At 37.3% G+C, this 15,227-nt stretch overlaps 1 protein-coding gene across 3 annotated transcripts in view; it reads right to left on the bottom strand.

The window, feature by feature from the left end:
- Nucleotides 1–954: 954 nt before the first annotated feature.
- The window catches only part of LOC131045237 (uncharacterized), a 70,769-nt gene continuing 56,496 nt past the window's right edge, over nucleotides 955–15,227 (bottom strand). For all 3 annotated transcript variants that reach the window (XM_057978787.2, XM_057978786.2, XM_057978788.2), the window contains 6 exons: nucleotides 4,578–4,719; nucleotides 4,152–4,328; nucleotides 3,724–3,900; nucleotides 3,303–3,479; nucleotides 2,946–3,053; nucleotides 955–1,423 (listed from right to left, as the gene is read on the bottom strand). In XM_057978787.2, the coding sequence (XP_057834770.2) occupies nucleotides 1,284–1,423; nucleotides 2,946–3,053; nucleotides 3,303–3,479; nucleotides 3,724–3,900; nucleotides 4,152–4,328; nucleotides 4,578–4,719 (921 nt within the window). In that variant the 3' untranslated portion in view covers nucleotides 955–1,283. The remainder of the gene's footprint in view (nucleotides 1,424–2,945; nucleotides 3,054–3,302; nucleotides 3,480–3,723; nucleotides 3,901–4,151; nucleotides 4,329–4,577; nucleotides 4,720–15,227) is intronic.

Genomic DNA, 15,227 nt, shown 5'->3' on the forward strand with positions numbered 1-15,227 from the left:
CTACCCCAAGAAGGTTTTCCACTCATGAAATCTATTGTGTTATGGGTTCATGTTTGTCTCAATTTGTTTCATTAAAGTTAATGCTCTGATACCTAAAGTTACGTATATGGTTTGTTGTTCACAAATCGTGTCTTGCTTATTTTCTGCATTACTTAAACTGCTCAAGTTATATTTCCATTTGCAACAGTCTGTTATGATTATAAGCATTACAAAGGTTATTCAAAATGAATATTTAATAATCAACTTCATATGCTTTAATAAAGTTTTGTTTGAACCTCTAGGGATTGGTTTTTAATACTCGTTGATTGCAAGTTGTCACAAAGTTGCTCAGTTTTTTATTTGTTCAATTTGGGTCTGAATTTCATTCACTTTGATTCACCCCACCTCTCAGAGTGATTCCACTTTCAACAAAAACGAAACTAACAAACTTCCTAGTATTGATCTTGGAATTTTCGTGGCAGCACTGCTGGAAAATGAGATTAGGAACTGATGCTTTGAATCAGAGCCCCACCAAAACATAAGCAAGACCAGCTGCTAATCATTTTTACAGTTTACGGTGCAATTCAACTAGCTTATTCAATCAAAGAGCTTTGGACCAATTTTTTAAACCACCCTGATTTCAGGTTAATTCTTGTTTGCTTAAGTGTTGATCTGCTGAGCTTATTGCTTCATCTTTATCTTTGTATAAGGGATCAGAGCCCTTTCAAAATCCCTGCTTATCTAATCAAAAACATAACAAAATATTTCCTTTTTTGAGTATTAATTGAGTGAAATTATGCCTCACTAATATGCAGCTTTACATCTCAATACTCCTAGGTGCTTTTGAAAAATTATTCAGCATTAATATTTAAAATTTTGGTAGCACAATATTTATTAAGGTAAATATAGTTCAAAGCAATTCATTTCTACAATTTCACATGGGTATTCCATACAACAAAATGTCTCATCTGGCAGTGACCTAAACAACTGCTGCTACCTTTACCTTAATTTTCTTATTTAAGAAAAGGAGATAAAAGAAATTATCATAACTTCTTGCTGTTAATCTTTGAAACATTTTGTGGCAACGCTACTATTAAAAGGGGATACAAACAGATGCCTTAAACAGAGGCAAACCCAGCTGCGAATCAAATTTTCAGTGCAAGTCACTAGTTTATCCAATTAAATAACAGAAATTAAAAAATGGAACGAGATAGATCAATTTTGATCATGTTTCTTTGAAGTAACACCCTTTTGTAGAATACAAAGCAAAATGAATTAAGTGATGAAAATTTATGATAAAATGATTAATACAGAGCTGCAAAGTTGACAGCATCAGAATATTTATCATCTACATATGACTCAACTTTGAATTTTGTGGTTTTGTCCTTGCCTGTCGTTATGGATTCTGGAGATGTGTATTTGATTCCAATAACAGTTGATAAACCTGCCAATTTATCCGATCTCAGTTTCTTCTAAATGATTTTTTTGAAAATGAGGAATTGAAAATTCCTGTATACTAAACAAATGTTACAAGATCAAAACACTAAAACAAGGGTAAATTGCATTCCCAAATATCTTTCCAGTTTCAGAAATAAGAATGCACCAATGGACCATAAAAGAGAACATTCTTAGCTGTTATTACTTAAAGTTAAGATGAATAGCAATTATGGGCATCAGTTAGACCTTAAGTGTAGGCCACTTGCCATGCAAGTACAGTATTAAGTTTTCAGTACAGGGAGACCAGTTTTTGTTCACCTACATCATACATTCTATATGACAAGAATGGCTGCTACTAGATCATGCATAAGTTCTAATTCACTAGAAGATTACTATAAGGTGAAGACAGAAAGGGGAGCAGAACTCAAGTAAATAACCTAGTTTTCCTTCAATACATCCGATTTATCATAAAGCTAGAGTAAGATAACAAGGATTTCATCCTCGTACTCATAACAAAGCCACAATAATCATGAGAAGATGCCATCAGTATCTCTTAAGCTCATACATTCGCCACTTGGACAGATTTGAAAGTTCATGTTAACCCTCACGTTTCCTTCTTTGATTTGATTAACTTTATTGGAATATTGGTCTTAGACTTAACAAGTATATAAATAGTGAATCCAAGAACCCATTTCCAAGGATATCACGGAAACATTTGTACTCCCTTGCACAAGTAAGCTAAAATTTCATAACGGCTCACTAAATTCACCCAGGAGAACAAAGGAGCTCCACTGAAAGATACTTGTCTGTAACACATGGCTTGAAGAGAATGAAAGAGTCTCGTCGAGCGCGTCAGAGACAAGCACATGCACCTACCTGATATTCTAAGCCTTTGAAGCATAGTTGCTACATCCAAAAGTAGGGAGAGGGGGAAGGGGAAGAGAATCTCTAAACAAACGATGTCATGACCCCTAGCCATATATATATATATATATAGTTAAGCCTGGGCAATTCAATAGATAAAGAAGGCCGACCCTCTTAATTACCACCTCCGTAGGCTGACCCTCATTGATGCTATTCAAAAATAAATAAATAATATTATATTGGGCCAACCACCCCTATGGCCGACTATCTCATTTCCCACTCCATTCTCTTCTCTCTCCCCACTACACCATCTATCTAGTGAGCAAAGTCTGCAATCTACTATAATTTTCTCCTCATCCTATGATGGATTACAGAGTGTGGTCCAAAATGTTGATGCAAAAAACACCCACAGTTCTATCTAGAATCATTCTCAATCATTAGATAGTTAATTTTTCAAGTTATCAGCCTATTTAATAAATACTGGAGTATACATGATTGTCTGAATAATAATTCCTCTATTGTAAATGTAGTTCCTTCTAAATATGTTCTGCACTCTTTCTATTATTTAGTTTTAATAAACAAATGTTTTGCACTAATAAAATATAAACTTTATTTAATTGGATCAACAACCCACAATTTGAAATCCACTGGCACAGAACACTTACAATTGAGCACACGCCCATATAAGAACCTCTCTCCTCTCCAAAACTCTAGAGGCCTTGACCTAACCCTCGAACTACGTCTTACACCACTTTTCCACGATGAACCAGCCCCTACAAGAGAGTAGAATTCAGATAATCCATAAATTGAAAACCTCCAAACAATGTACAGGCATAACATAAATATGAAGCAAAGCAAGGCGTAACAATTGTTTTGCTAGCTACCTGCGGGTCCCGTAGGCTTTTTGGCCTCATTAACGTTATTTAAAACATTCATTTCATTTCACATTCAAATAAACTTCTATCAACAACAGCAAAGACTATAAAATTCGTAGACCATTCAGACAATGGATGAAGAATTACCTTGTAAGCACTGCCAATCTTTGCAATTCAACAGTTCCTTTTTTCGCACTTTTGGGACTATGCATGTTGAGATTTCATTCTTCTCAAGGGTCTGATGATTGGCCACAGTTAAGTTCAGAGCCCTTGACCTAACCCTCGAACTACGTCTAACACCACTTTTCCACGAGGAACCAGCCTCTACAAGAGAAAGTAGAATTCAGATAATCCATAAATTGAAAACCTCCAAACAATGTACAGGCATAACAAAAATATGAAGCAAAGCAAGGCATAACAATTGTTTTGCTAGCTACCCGTGTGTAGGCTGTTTGGCCTTGTGGACGTTATTAAAAACATTCATTTCATTTCATATTCAAATAAACTTCTATCAACAACAGCAAAGACTAAAATTCATAGACCATTCAGACAATGGATGAAGAATTACCTTGTACACAATGCCAATCTTTGCAATTCAACGGTTCCTTTTTTCGCACTTTTGGGACTATGCATGTTGAGATTTCATTCTTCTCAAGGGTCTGATGATTGGCCACAGTTAAGTTCAGAGGCCTTGACCTAACACTCGAACTACGTCTAACACCACTTTTACATGATGAACCAGCCTCTACAAGAGAAAGTAGAATTCAGATAATCCATAAATTGAAAACCTCCAAACAATGTACAGTCGTAACAAAAATATGAAGCAAAGCAAGGCGTAACAATTGTTTTGCTAGCTACCCATGGGTCCCATAGGCTGTTTGGCCTTGTAGATATTATTAAAAACATTCATTTCATTTCATATTCAAATAAACTTCTATCAACAACAGAAAAGACTATAAAATTCATAAACCATTCAGACAATTGATGAAGGATTACCTTGTAAGCACTGCCAATCTTTGTGATTCAACAGTTCCTTTTTTCGCACTTTTGGGACTATGCATGTTGAGATTTCATTCTTCTCAAGGGTATGATGATTGGCCACAGTTAAGTTCAGAGGCCTTAACCTAATCCTCAAACTACGTCTTACACCACTTTTCCATGATGAACCAGCCTCTACAAGAGAAAGTAGAATTCAGATAATCCATAATTGAAACCTCCAAACAATGTACAGGCGTAACATAAATATGAAGCAAAGCAAGCTATAACAATTGTTTTCCTAGCTACCCGTGGGTCCCATAGGCTGTTTAGCCTTGTGGATGTTATTAAAAACATTCATTTCATTTCACATTCAAATAAACTTCTATCAACAACAGCAAAGACTATAAAATTCACAGACCATTCAGACAATGGATGAAGAATTACCTTGTAAGCACTGCCAATCTTTGCAATTCAACAGTTCCTTTTTTTGCACTTTTGGGACTATGCATGTTGAGATCTCATTCTTCTCAAGGGTCTGATGATTGGCCACAGTTAAGTTCAATTTGTTTCTTCCTTTTGATATTTTCTGCAATTGTGAAAAGATATCTAAGGAAAAGAAATGCAAAGAGAAGTATTTTGAGAAAGCAAAAACAACTCAAAATATGGATCCATAAGATTTTTCAATAACCAAATTTTGGATGAGCAATAGCATGAGATATTAAAGATCTACGCAATGTTCAATTCTGATTTTTTTATCTGAAAATTTTGTAGCTTCTCAGAAAACCTGCAATCATAAAATATTCACTAAAAACGTCTTTTATTTGAACCTCTGAAGAGAACTATCAGTAACATGAACATTTTCAACCTTATTCACTCTTAGATGGCCTCTAAGTACCAATTGCTTGATGTTTGGCAGAAGCAATTTTCTCAACTCTCAGTTAACTATTCAATTTTTCTAGCTGCTCAGAAAAGATGCAATCATAAAAATCTTCAGTAAAAATATGTTTTACTTGAGCATCTAAAGAGAACTATCAGCAAAATGAACTTGTCAACCTTATTCACACTTAGATGGCCTCTAAATGTACCTATCGGCTGATGTTTGCAGAAGTAATTTTCTCAACGCCAGGTTCCCTCTTAAATTTTACAAGCAGAATTTGCACATTAGAAATATGTCGAGTAACTTCCTAGAGGGAAACAAATAACTACAATAAAACCAAAAAATATATTGCTCCAAAAGCTTCATATTTTGCAGGAAAAACAGTGTATAAACATTAGTTTTGCACAGAGTCTCCAAGACAGAGCAATGAGTTTTAGAGACAGTAAACATTTTCCCAAAAATTGCGGACGGCAGGGAGATGACAGTGGGGAAACAGCAGTTCAAATAAATATTAAAAATAGTAAAAGAAAAAGCAGTTTACTGTTTATGTAAACAATCTAATAATCAATTAATCCAAAAAAATGCTTATTATTTATTGTTTATTATCTATGTAAACAATCTGATAAAGTTACAAGCACAATGGACCTGTAGCTAATCAAACTCATTGTCGGATGCAAATGTCATGGTATACTCTTCATTTCTAAAACTGTTAGACTCATCTTAGCTCCTACAATTGGACTCCAACCAACCCACTATGTACAGCCTAATCCTCCTGAATTGCATTAGCTCTTTCGGATCTACGTCCCACCATGTTGTTAGACTCTCCTTGTACAATCAACTTGCTATCCATGACATCCAGTGCACCGTGTACAGCAAAAAGGTTTCTCAATTCTCCTATTCCTCTTGATAGACTAGATGAAGTTCTATGTGGAGAAGTTCCTCTTCCTATTCCACTTGCAGCCTACTATTGGTGATTCAAAATGAGGAAGGTAAAGTATTTTTATAGTTTTTGTGGGGTAAAAGGCTTTGTTGGACCCTCCTTATAGACTAGGTTTAGGGTTTCTTGTTTTTAAAAAAAAATTAAATAAGTATTTTTCTCTTAGGGCATGGGAATAATGCCTTGTCATCCTGTTCTGATGTATTCACACATCACCCCATTGCAAATGCGGACCCCTGCTTTTGTTGCTTTCTGGGGTTTGTTTTCTAGGTCTTTTAGGGTTTTGCCTGTTAGCCTTTGCATGATGAGTGTTGCTAGAGGGATCAATGGATAGCAAGCTCTGCTCGAGCTAAGATGAGTCAGTAGATGGGTTTCTTTCCAGGTCTTCTTTAAGCTTGGTTTTGCTGGTGGTGTCCAATTTGAGTTCGAGGAAGTCAGTGAGTGGTTGAGCAAATTTGGCTAAGACAAGGAAGGAATGAATCAAGGATCTAGCCTAGAACAAAGTCAACCCAGTTTGAGGGTGAATTGAGCCAAGAATGTAAATTTCGCTCCTGACCCTTCCAAAGGGTCCAGAGCAAAATTCATATTTCCTCTATTCTGCTTCATACCTTGACCAAGTTAGGAACTTCTAAGGCATGGTTTGGTAGGTTTTGATACATATTTGCCTTGAAGAGGAATTTTTGGACCTCAAGATGATGAAAGCTAGCCTCAAATGAGGATTTTGCTCCTGACCCTTCCAAAGGGTCCAGAGCGAAAACCTCCCTTTTTGCCTTCCTTTGGCCTTAAAACCTAGTTTGACCTTGCCTGGACCCAGTTGAGTGATGGAATATCTTGATAGTGAAAGAAGGAAGTTGATTTGATCAAGTTTGGTGGAGAATGAAGTGAACCTAAGTGAGAAGCTAGCCAAGAGTGGGATTTTTGCTCCTGACCCTTCCAAAGAGTCCAGAGCGAAAATCCCCTTAAACATCAAATTCTCACTTGTCAAGGCCAGAACTATAGCTTCCTTAGGCATAGTAAGGGCAATTTGATACGTTCTAGCCCTAGGGAGTGATTGATGGTAGATGAGATGAAGGATTTTGGTCAAAATGTGAATTTCGCTCCTGACCCTTCTAGAGGGTCCAGAGCAAAATTCTTGAAAACTCTCATTTTTCCCTTGGCTAAAGTCAGGATCTTGATGGAGATGCATGAAGAAGGATCTATGTTTGCCTCTCAAAGAGAATTGGAGTTGAAAAGGTCAAGAATCAAGCCCAAAAAATGATTTTCGCTCCTAACCCTTCCAAAGGGTCCAAAGTGAAAATCTTGGTAGCTCTCATTTCCTTCCCAATTTTGGCTAAGTGTTGGTTTCTAGGGCATGTTTGAGGATGCATTGGTATGTTCTTGCCTTGAGATGGAATTGGTTGATTTTGAAGAGCAAGATTTTGGCCTAAAGGGGAATTTCGCTCCTCACCCTTCCAAAGGGTCCAGAGCGAAATTCATCATGAACTTCATTTGCTACCTTGTTTGACCTTGAAACCTTCTTCCTCAAGTGGAAAATGATCTAAGTTTGCTTCTTGAAGTGGTTTGAAGTTTGAAAAGTGAGTAATCTAGCCTAGAATGAGATTTTCGCTCGTGACCCTTCCAAAGGGTCCAAAGCGAAAATCCTCTTAAAGCTCATTTCCTCCTAAGTTAAACCAAATTTTGATTTGCACAGCATCTTGAAGGGAAGGATGGACATCTTGTGGCCTTTGGAAATGTTTGAAAGCATTGAAATGTAAAGGATTTTGGACCAAAAGATGAATTTCGCTCCTGACCCTTCCAAAGGGTCCAGAGCGAAATTCCTAAAAACACATATTTTTCCATTGAAGGAGGTTTAGTCCTTTGTTTTTTATGGCATGGACGGAAGTGAGATAGCATGTCTTTGCCTCTTGAGGTTGTTTTGAATTGGAGAAATGAAGAATTTAGCCCAAAATCTTGATTTTCGCTCCTGACCCTTCCAAAGGGTCCAGAGTGAAAATCTCTCTAAGATGCATTTCCTTCCTTATTTGACTAAAATTTGATGTCCAAGGCATGATGAGAAGGAGAATGAACATGATCTTGCCTTTAACAGTGTTTGGTAGCTATGAAACTGAAGGATTTTAGCCAAGAAAGGAAATTTCGCTCCTGACCCTTCCAAAGGGTCCAGAGCGAAATTCCTTACAAGCCTACAATGACCTTTCTTAGGCTTAAAACCTTGTTCCTAGGGCGAAGAAAGGTGAGATTCTACCTTGCAATGAAGTTTCAAGTTGAAAGAATGCTGATTTTTGGTCAAGAATGAGATTTTCGCTCCTAACCCTTCCAAAGGGTCCATAGCGAATTTTCTCAAAACCTCTCTTTGCTATCAAATTTGTGCTAGATGAGTGAGGGCTAAGGTAAAATCAAGCAGGAGATGCCCCTGAGAGTGACTTCAACTTCCTAGAAATCATCGAAGTTGAAGGAATTGAGCCAAGTTAAGATTTTCGCTCCTAACCCTTCCAAAGGGTCCAGAGCGAAAATCCTAAGTTCACCTACTTTCTTTGCAAGGCAAGATTAAAATTTTGATTTTTATGGCCTAGAGAGGAGTGAGGTGAGGTTTCCTGAGTCTTGGAGGTGATTTGAAGTTGAAAGGATGGAGAAATAACCCTAAAACAAGAATTTCGCTCCTGACCCTTCCAAAGGGTCCAGAGCGAAATTCCAAAATCCATCTATTCCTTTCATATTTGTGCCAAGCCAGGCCTAGACAAAGATGGTAGAAGCCCTTGAGATTGCCCTTGAATGGATTGTTGTCTCCAAAGTGATGATTTTGGGCTAGAGGAAAAAATTCGCTCTTGACCCTTCCAAAGGGTCCAGGACGAAATCCATTATAAGTCCTGTCCCTGGCCATGATTTCTAGCGAAATTCTCTTTTCTGGTCATTTTGAAGTCAAACAAAATATTGCAAGCTTGGGAGAGGGATCCAAGGATGAGATTCCAAGTATAGAAAGTGAGAGAAATGGAGTTGAGTGAAGGAAGGCAAGCATAGAGACAAATTCGCTCCTGACCCTTCCAAAGGGTCCAGAGCGAAAAGCACTAAAACCATCCTTTTTCCCAAATTTTGAATAAAGTCAGGCCTAGACTAGGGTGAGAGAAGCTATTTGGAATGCCTTGGAAGGATTTTTTGATCATTAAAAATGCAAACTTTGAACTAAAATTAGAATTTCGCTCCTGACCCTTCCAAAGGGTCCAGAGCGAAATTCTTCAATCTACCTATTTCCTCCTGGTGTCAAGTCAAGACTTTGAGTCCTAAGGCGTGGTTGAGGTTGAAATGATGTTTCTTCGCCCTGCAAGATGAATTGAAGTGAAGGAGATGAGGAATTAAGACCTGAAACTTGAATTTCGCTCCTGACCCTTCCAAAGGGTCCAAAGCGAAATTCCCAAGTTCGCCTAAATTGCTCACAATGACGATCAAGAAATGAATTCCCAGGCTTTGGTGGAGAAAAGACTAGCATATGCTCACCTTCCGAAAGATTTTGGAGTGAAAAAATGGGGTAATTGAGGCCTAAACAAGAAAATCGCTCCTGACCCTTCCAAAGGGTCCAGGGCGAAATCCTTTGAAACTACTATTCTTCACCTCGTTTGGGCCAGGCAAAGTGCAGGTTGTGAGGTAATGTTGAAAACAGGTCTAAGTTGGCCAGGAATGCAAATTTCGCTCCTGACCCTTCCAAAGGGTCCAGGGCGAAATTCGTATAGGGCCTGTCCCCGGAAAGAATCTTGAACAAACTTCATTTTGATGTCTTCTTGTTGATGATTTAAGGAAGAAAATACTATGTTGAAATGAATTTATTATGTCCTTAATCATCTTTTGATTTGTTTTTGCAGATGAAAGAAGATCAAGCCAAGACAAGGACGACCTTCTCCAGTCCAACATCAACAAGGACGGCCTTCTCCGGTCCAGCGTCATCAGGGACGACCTCTTCCAGTCCAGCATTTGAAGGAAAGGTACACCCTCCATCCTGCACATCAAAGACAAAGGAGGTTAAAGCAAGGGTTCGTTGAAGAAGCAGATAGTTTCAGAAGAGTTAATTAAAGTTAGCTTCTCAGCATCATCAAATTGAGCATCTACCAAGTTACAAGTGTCAGACAAGGTGGCATCCCAGTCATCACTCCTCCAGTCGGATTGGTCCACCTCAGCATGTCCAGATTCAATGTACCTAACTCATTAGAGATGGCAAAAACTTCGATGTACCTACCCCGGTTATGCATTGGTCGAATATTCCAGAGAAGACGTGTGTCCAAATAATGCAATTATTTCATTGGTCAGAATTGAGTTGGTTGTAACAAACCCTAATTAGGGTTTTCATTGTAAAATCTCGGCCATTGATCTAAAATTGATCTGAGCCATTGAATTGTATTGAGAGCGTTATATAAGCCCTGGCTCCTCATTTGTAAAGGCTAATAGTTAGTCATTAATAGTTAGAAGGTGAATAGTTAGTTCATAGAGGTTAGAATAGCTAATGATTAATAGCAAATAGAATAGCAGTTAGAGTAGAATAGGAGGACAAGGCAAGAAATTGTTGCCATTGATTGTAAATAAACTCCATTTTCATTGAAGTTATGGTGAAGTGTGTCGTTTCTTGCAATATGCATGGTTTCTTGTTGAATCTTCAATTCTAGATGGTAGATGATTAGATTGAATGAAGAAAATTGTTGAATGCACCTATGTGGAATCCATCTAATCCAAACCACTAGCCTCTTGCTGATGGTAAGTGCGCCTTGCATGGTCAACTGGAATAAAATGAGCTTAATCTTAAGTCGTTACACATCTATTGTTCATGCATTATCTTGAATGGTGATCAGTGTCTGATGGTGTACGATTTGAACGTATTGGAAGCACCCCTTAGAAGATCGCATTGAGTTGGTGTCGAATTGTTCAAGCCTAATGGTGAGACCCAGCCCAGTAGGACTCCGCCTAGTCATTCATCCATCTTCTCACATTCTAGGTAGTAAAGTAGACTTCCTGAACCCTGCAGCTTTTGCCATTTGTTTGTCTTCCAGTTAGTAAATAGGACTTGTGATTCCAGCAAATCAAACATTCAGGTCATCGAGTGTAAGTCCCCTTGTGATTCCAGCAAAATCACATCATACCACAAAGTGCTTATCCACGAGTAGAGATCCTACATAACAGAACCTTGGAGTTGCCTCGACTGATCCTTCGGCGAGATCTTCAACAGTCGGGAAACTTTATTCAAGGGAGGATAAGGTACCTTTAGGTATTTTATTCTGTGTTCGCATGTGCATAAAAAACACATCAACACATCCCAAGGGCATTCAAGCGATGTCTGCACAACCCCTCGCCATCTCGGGGATTACAGAACATCCTCGAATGCATTCCCAAAGATGAACATCCCTAGGGTCATCCCCTACACTACAATGTCATCTAGGAGATGGTCCACTTTGGTGTAGCCACCAAGGGGAAGACAAGGAGACATTTCATTCCTATCCCACTGTGACCAGGCATCTCTGTAACCTAATGTGCCTATTTTACTCTAGGAACATTGATAATAAAGAGATGATTTTGCAAACTTTGTTCTTATCCATCAATGATTAAAACCTAAGTCACAAGGTTTGAATTCGAATTCGAATTCGACAGCCATGAAATTCGACAAGGGAAAAATTCGAAAAAAAAAATCGGATAAAATTCGCCTTATATAATTTTGTTTATTTTTTTAATATATGTGTACTTCTAATAAATTATCAAAATAGCTTAACATTGCTAAATAGATTTGAAGTCTAAAAAGATGGCACATTTATAAAATATAAACCATAAGAAACATGTGAAATCACTATTGCAAAGATGTTTTCTTTTCAAAAAGTTACAATAAAAAGTTAAGACTTTAGAACTTCAAGAAAGCTCTAAGTCATCAAGAGAACTTGGCTCAGATGGTGTAGCATCATCATCTGTATCACTATCCAATTCCTCATCAAGAAAGTCAGGCGCATCTACAAATGGCACTTCTATGTCTTGTGGAATGCGTTGTTGTGAAGAAGATGTGGAGTCGCTTGCTGATTTGTTCATGAACAGTTTCAAATTGCTGCGAACGTAGACAAGATCTCCCAACTTTCCAGACAACAATTTGTTCCTCTTCTTGGAATGGATGTGGTCAAAGCAACTCCAATTCCTCTCGCAAGCTGATGAACTTGCTCCTTGCCTCAATATTCTAATGGCAAAGCATTGAAGTTTAGGAGTACTGCATCTCGTTTCATATCATATTTGGCTCCTGCTACTCCAAACAACCCTTCTGCTCTCTTGTATAGCCAACTTTGGTCTCTGATTAGACATGCAATTGCTGGATCTAGTTCAAATTTGCTAATGGCTTCATGAAACCCTGCCATAATTTCAAAATCAGCTTGTCGATCAATATGAAATAGCTTAGGCTCCGAATAGCAAGCTACTGCATGTAAAGGAGTGTGCATCATTTTCCATCTAGTATCAACTACTGCCCATATCTCCATGTACTCTGCATCTACATTATTTAGTGCTCTCTGAATAGCTTCCTTACAACAATCCATGCTTTCATAAAGCATGCCAAGGCAAGGTTTGTCACCATCAGCCATACGAAGCACATCAACAATTGGCTCATTGTTCCACTTTCCTAAAAGCTGCTATTTAAAACAATTGGCTCTATGTTCTTGCCCTTGGCACTTTCAGAAAGTGCTGAATTTTCCCACTCATTGGAACAAACAACTGATCTCAAAGCTGCTTTCTCTTCAAAATCTTGTGTCACAAGGCCTCAACAACTCCCTGGATGCATGTTGCCTGTAAAGACTCAATGTGAGACGATGATTTCTTATGAAGTTTGCAATTGCTCTCCCTCTATGAATTGCTTCATGTATCCATGGAAACTTAGCCAAATCATGAAGCAACAAATCCAAACAATGTGCTACACATGGACTCCAATATATTTGTGGGTATTTCTCAACAATCAGTTTTCCAACTCCCACACTATTTGCTGTACTGTCAGTTACCACTTGAACCACATTTTTCACCCCTACTTCAAGAATGGCTTCCTCTAATATTTGAAATATGTATTCAGAAGTTTTCTTGTGGTTCATGGTGTCAATCACTTTCAAGAATGCAACACCTTCAGGACAAGCCACCAAAACATTGATCAATGGCCTTTGACATATATCTGACCATCCATCACTCAATATGGTGCAACCTGTTGCCTTCCAAGAGGCTTTGACCTCAGCTAGTTTCTCAGTCACTCTTTCCTTTGACCTCTCCAAAAGACTTGTCCTGAAAGCCTCAGAAGTGGGAGGTGTGTACCCTTTGCCAAACTCTACAACTTTTTGAATTGCATTGTGAAAATGCGGATTTCTAGCTACATTGAATGGAATAGCACTTGTGTAAAACAAATCTGCTAGTGCATCATCCACCTGTTGTTTCTCTACTGGTTTCCAAAGACTCTTCAAAGTTCCACTCCCTGTGGATGTCCCTGTGGCCTTGGGTAGACTTGAAGAGGAAGACATAATCGATGTGGATCTAGACACATCCTCTTCAATTCTCCGTTTCTTTTGTGCCGCCTGCATCTTTCCTGCAATCGAAGAGGCTTGCTCTTTCTCTAAAATAGCTCTAATTTCTTTGGACACATTAGAACATGCAATAACACCTCCACCTTTACCCCCTGAAATACCAAGCAAGTGGTCCTTTATCCTTGTTAAAGTTCCGGTATAAACTTTCAGGCACAAGTTACAATGAAGATAAGTACCATTGCGGGTCGCATGTTTCCATCCCTCTGAAGTTGATTTGTTGGATCCATTACAATCTATACAATTTAGAAGAAAAATGATTTTTAAAATTTTTAAAATGGACTAAATTTTATACTGGAATTGAATACAATAAATAAAATACTGGAATTGAATACAGTAAATAAATTTTGGAATAGAATACACTAAATAGAATACTGGAATAGAATACACTTACAGACTACAGTAAATAAAATAATACAATAAAACAAAAAATATATACAGTAAATAAAGTAATATAGAATACGGTAAATAAAATATACAGTAAATAAAATAATATAGTAATATAGTAAATAAAATCATATAGTAAATAAAGTAATATAGAATACAGTAAATAAAATATACAATAATATTCTATATTACTTTATTTACTGTATTACTGTATTATTTTATTTACTATATATTTTATTATAATCTAATAATAATAAAATATATGAAAGCACAAAAAAAATCACTGTAATAGAATATATATAATTCCCAGTGATATATGATAAAATGAAAATCACTGTAATAAAATATATAACACAAAAGAATATATCTTAAAAAAATAAAAATAAAATAGTTTATAAAACATATCAAAAAAATATAAAACAATGCAAACTATATTATTGCGTTATATATTTATGAAGTATATTTATCATAATATATAGTTCATAGTTCATAAAATTGGAATCACCTACCTGAACAAGCAACAATGCGACGACGACAGGCTTGGTAGCGACGACGACCCTTGAGAAGGCCTTTGCAGCTTCGCCACGAACTCCAATCTATTGTAAATCCAGCGACAGTCACGAGAGTGAATACCGGCGACGATTTCCAGCCTTTTCAGCCACGGGAGTGAATACCCGACAGTCGATACCCACGACTCAGCAGACACAAGATCACCTCTTCATAGGAGTCGTGTGTTTACAGAGGTGGAGAGTAGGTTATATATAAAAATTCCGCCAAAAATCTAAGAAAAAACCTAAATGCTTTTTAAAAACCCTAAAAAAAACACTTTTTAATTGTTAGCTTTAATAAAAAAATGACCTTGTGGCCGTACGAATTTGAACGTATTTTTGAGAACGTTTGAAATTCGAAAAAAATCGGGCTTCATGCTTGAAATTCGCCAATTTTTGTGACTTAGATTAAAACTATCAAATTGTATTAACATTGAAATCAGAAGTAATGCATCAAGAGGCATGGTGAAGCCATAAGAGACATTTTTGTGAGTCCATTTGTTGATCTTTCAGTACAAAGAAGGGAAGTATAGACATTTATCTTTGTCCGTTATGGCAATGAGTATATAATTACCTCAAAGTTAGTTCTAACCAATTTGACTGACTTTCATTAAAGTGCCACATTCAACCCCATATCATGCCCCCTTGATGATAAAAAGTTAAAAACAAATCAAGAATGCACAAAAACTTATCATCCTTAATCCATCAGCAACATGGAAGGTATCAATGGTCATATTTGTTGATTTTAGTGATCAGAATTAACATGACTCAGAAATAAACAAA

The sequence above is a fragment of the Cryptomeria japonica genome, chromosome 10 (genome assembly GCF_030272615.1).
Source record: "Cryptomeria japonica chromosome 10, Sugi_1.0, whole genome shotgun sequence".
Classification (NCBI taxonomy): Eukaryota; Viridiplantae; Streptophyta; class Pinopsida; order Cupressales; family Cupressaceae; genus Cryptomeria; species Cryptomeria japonica.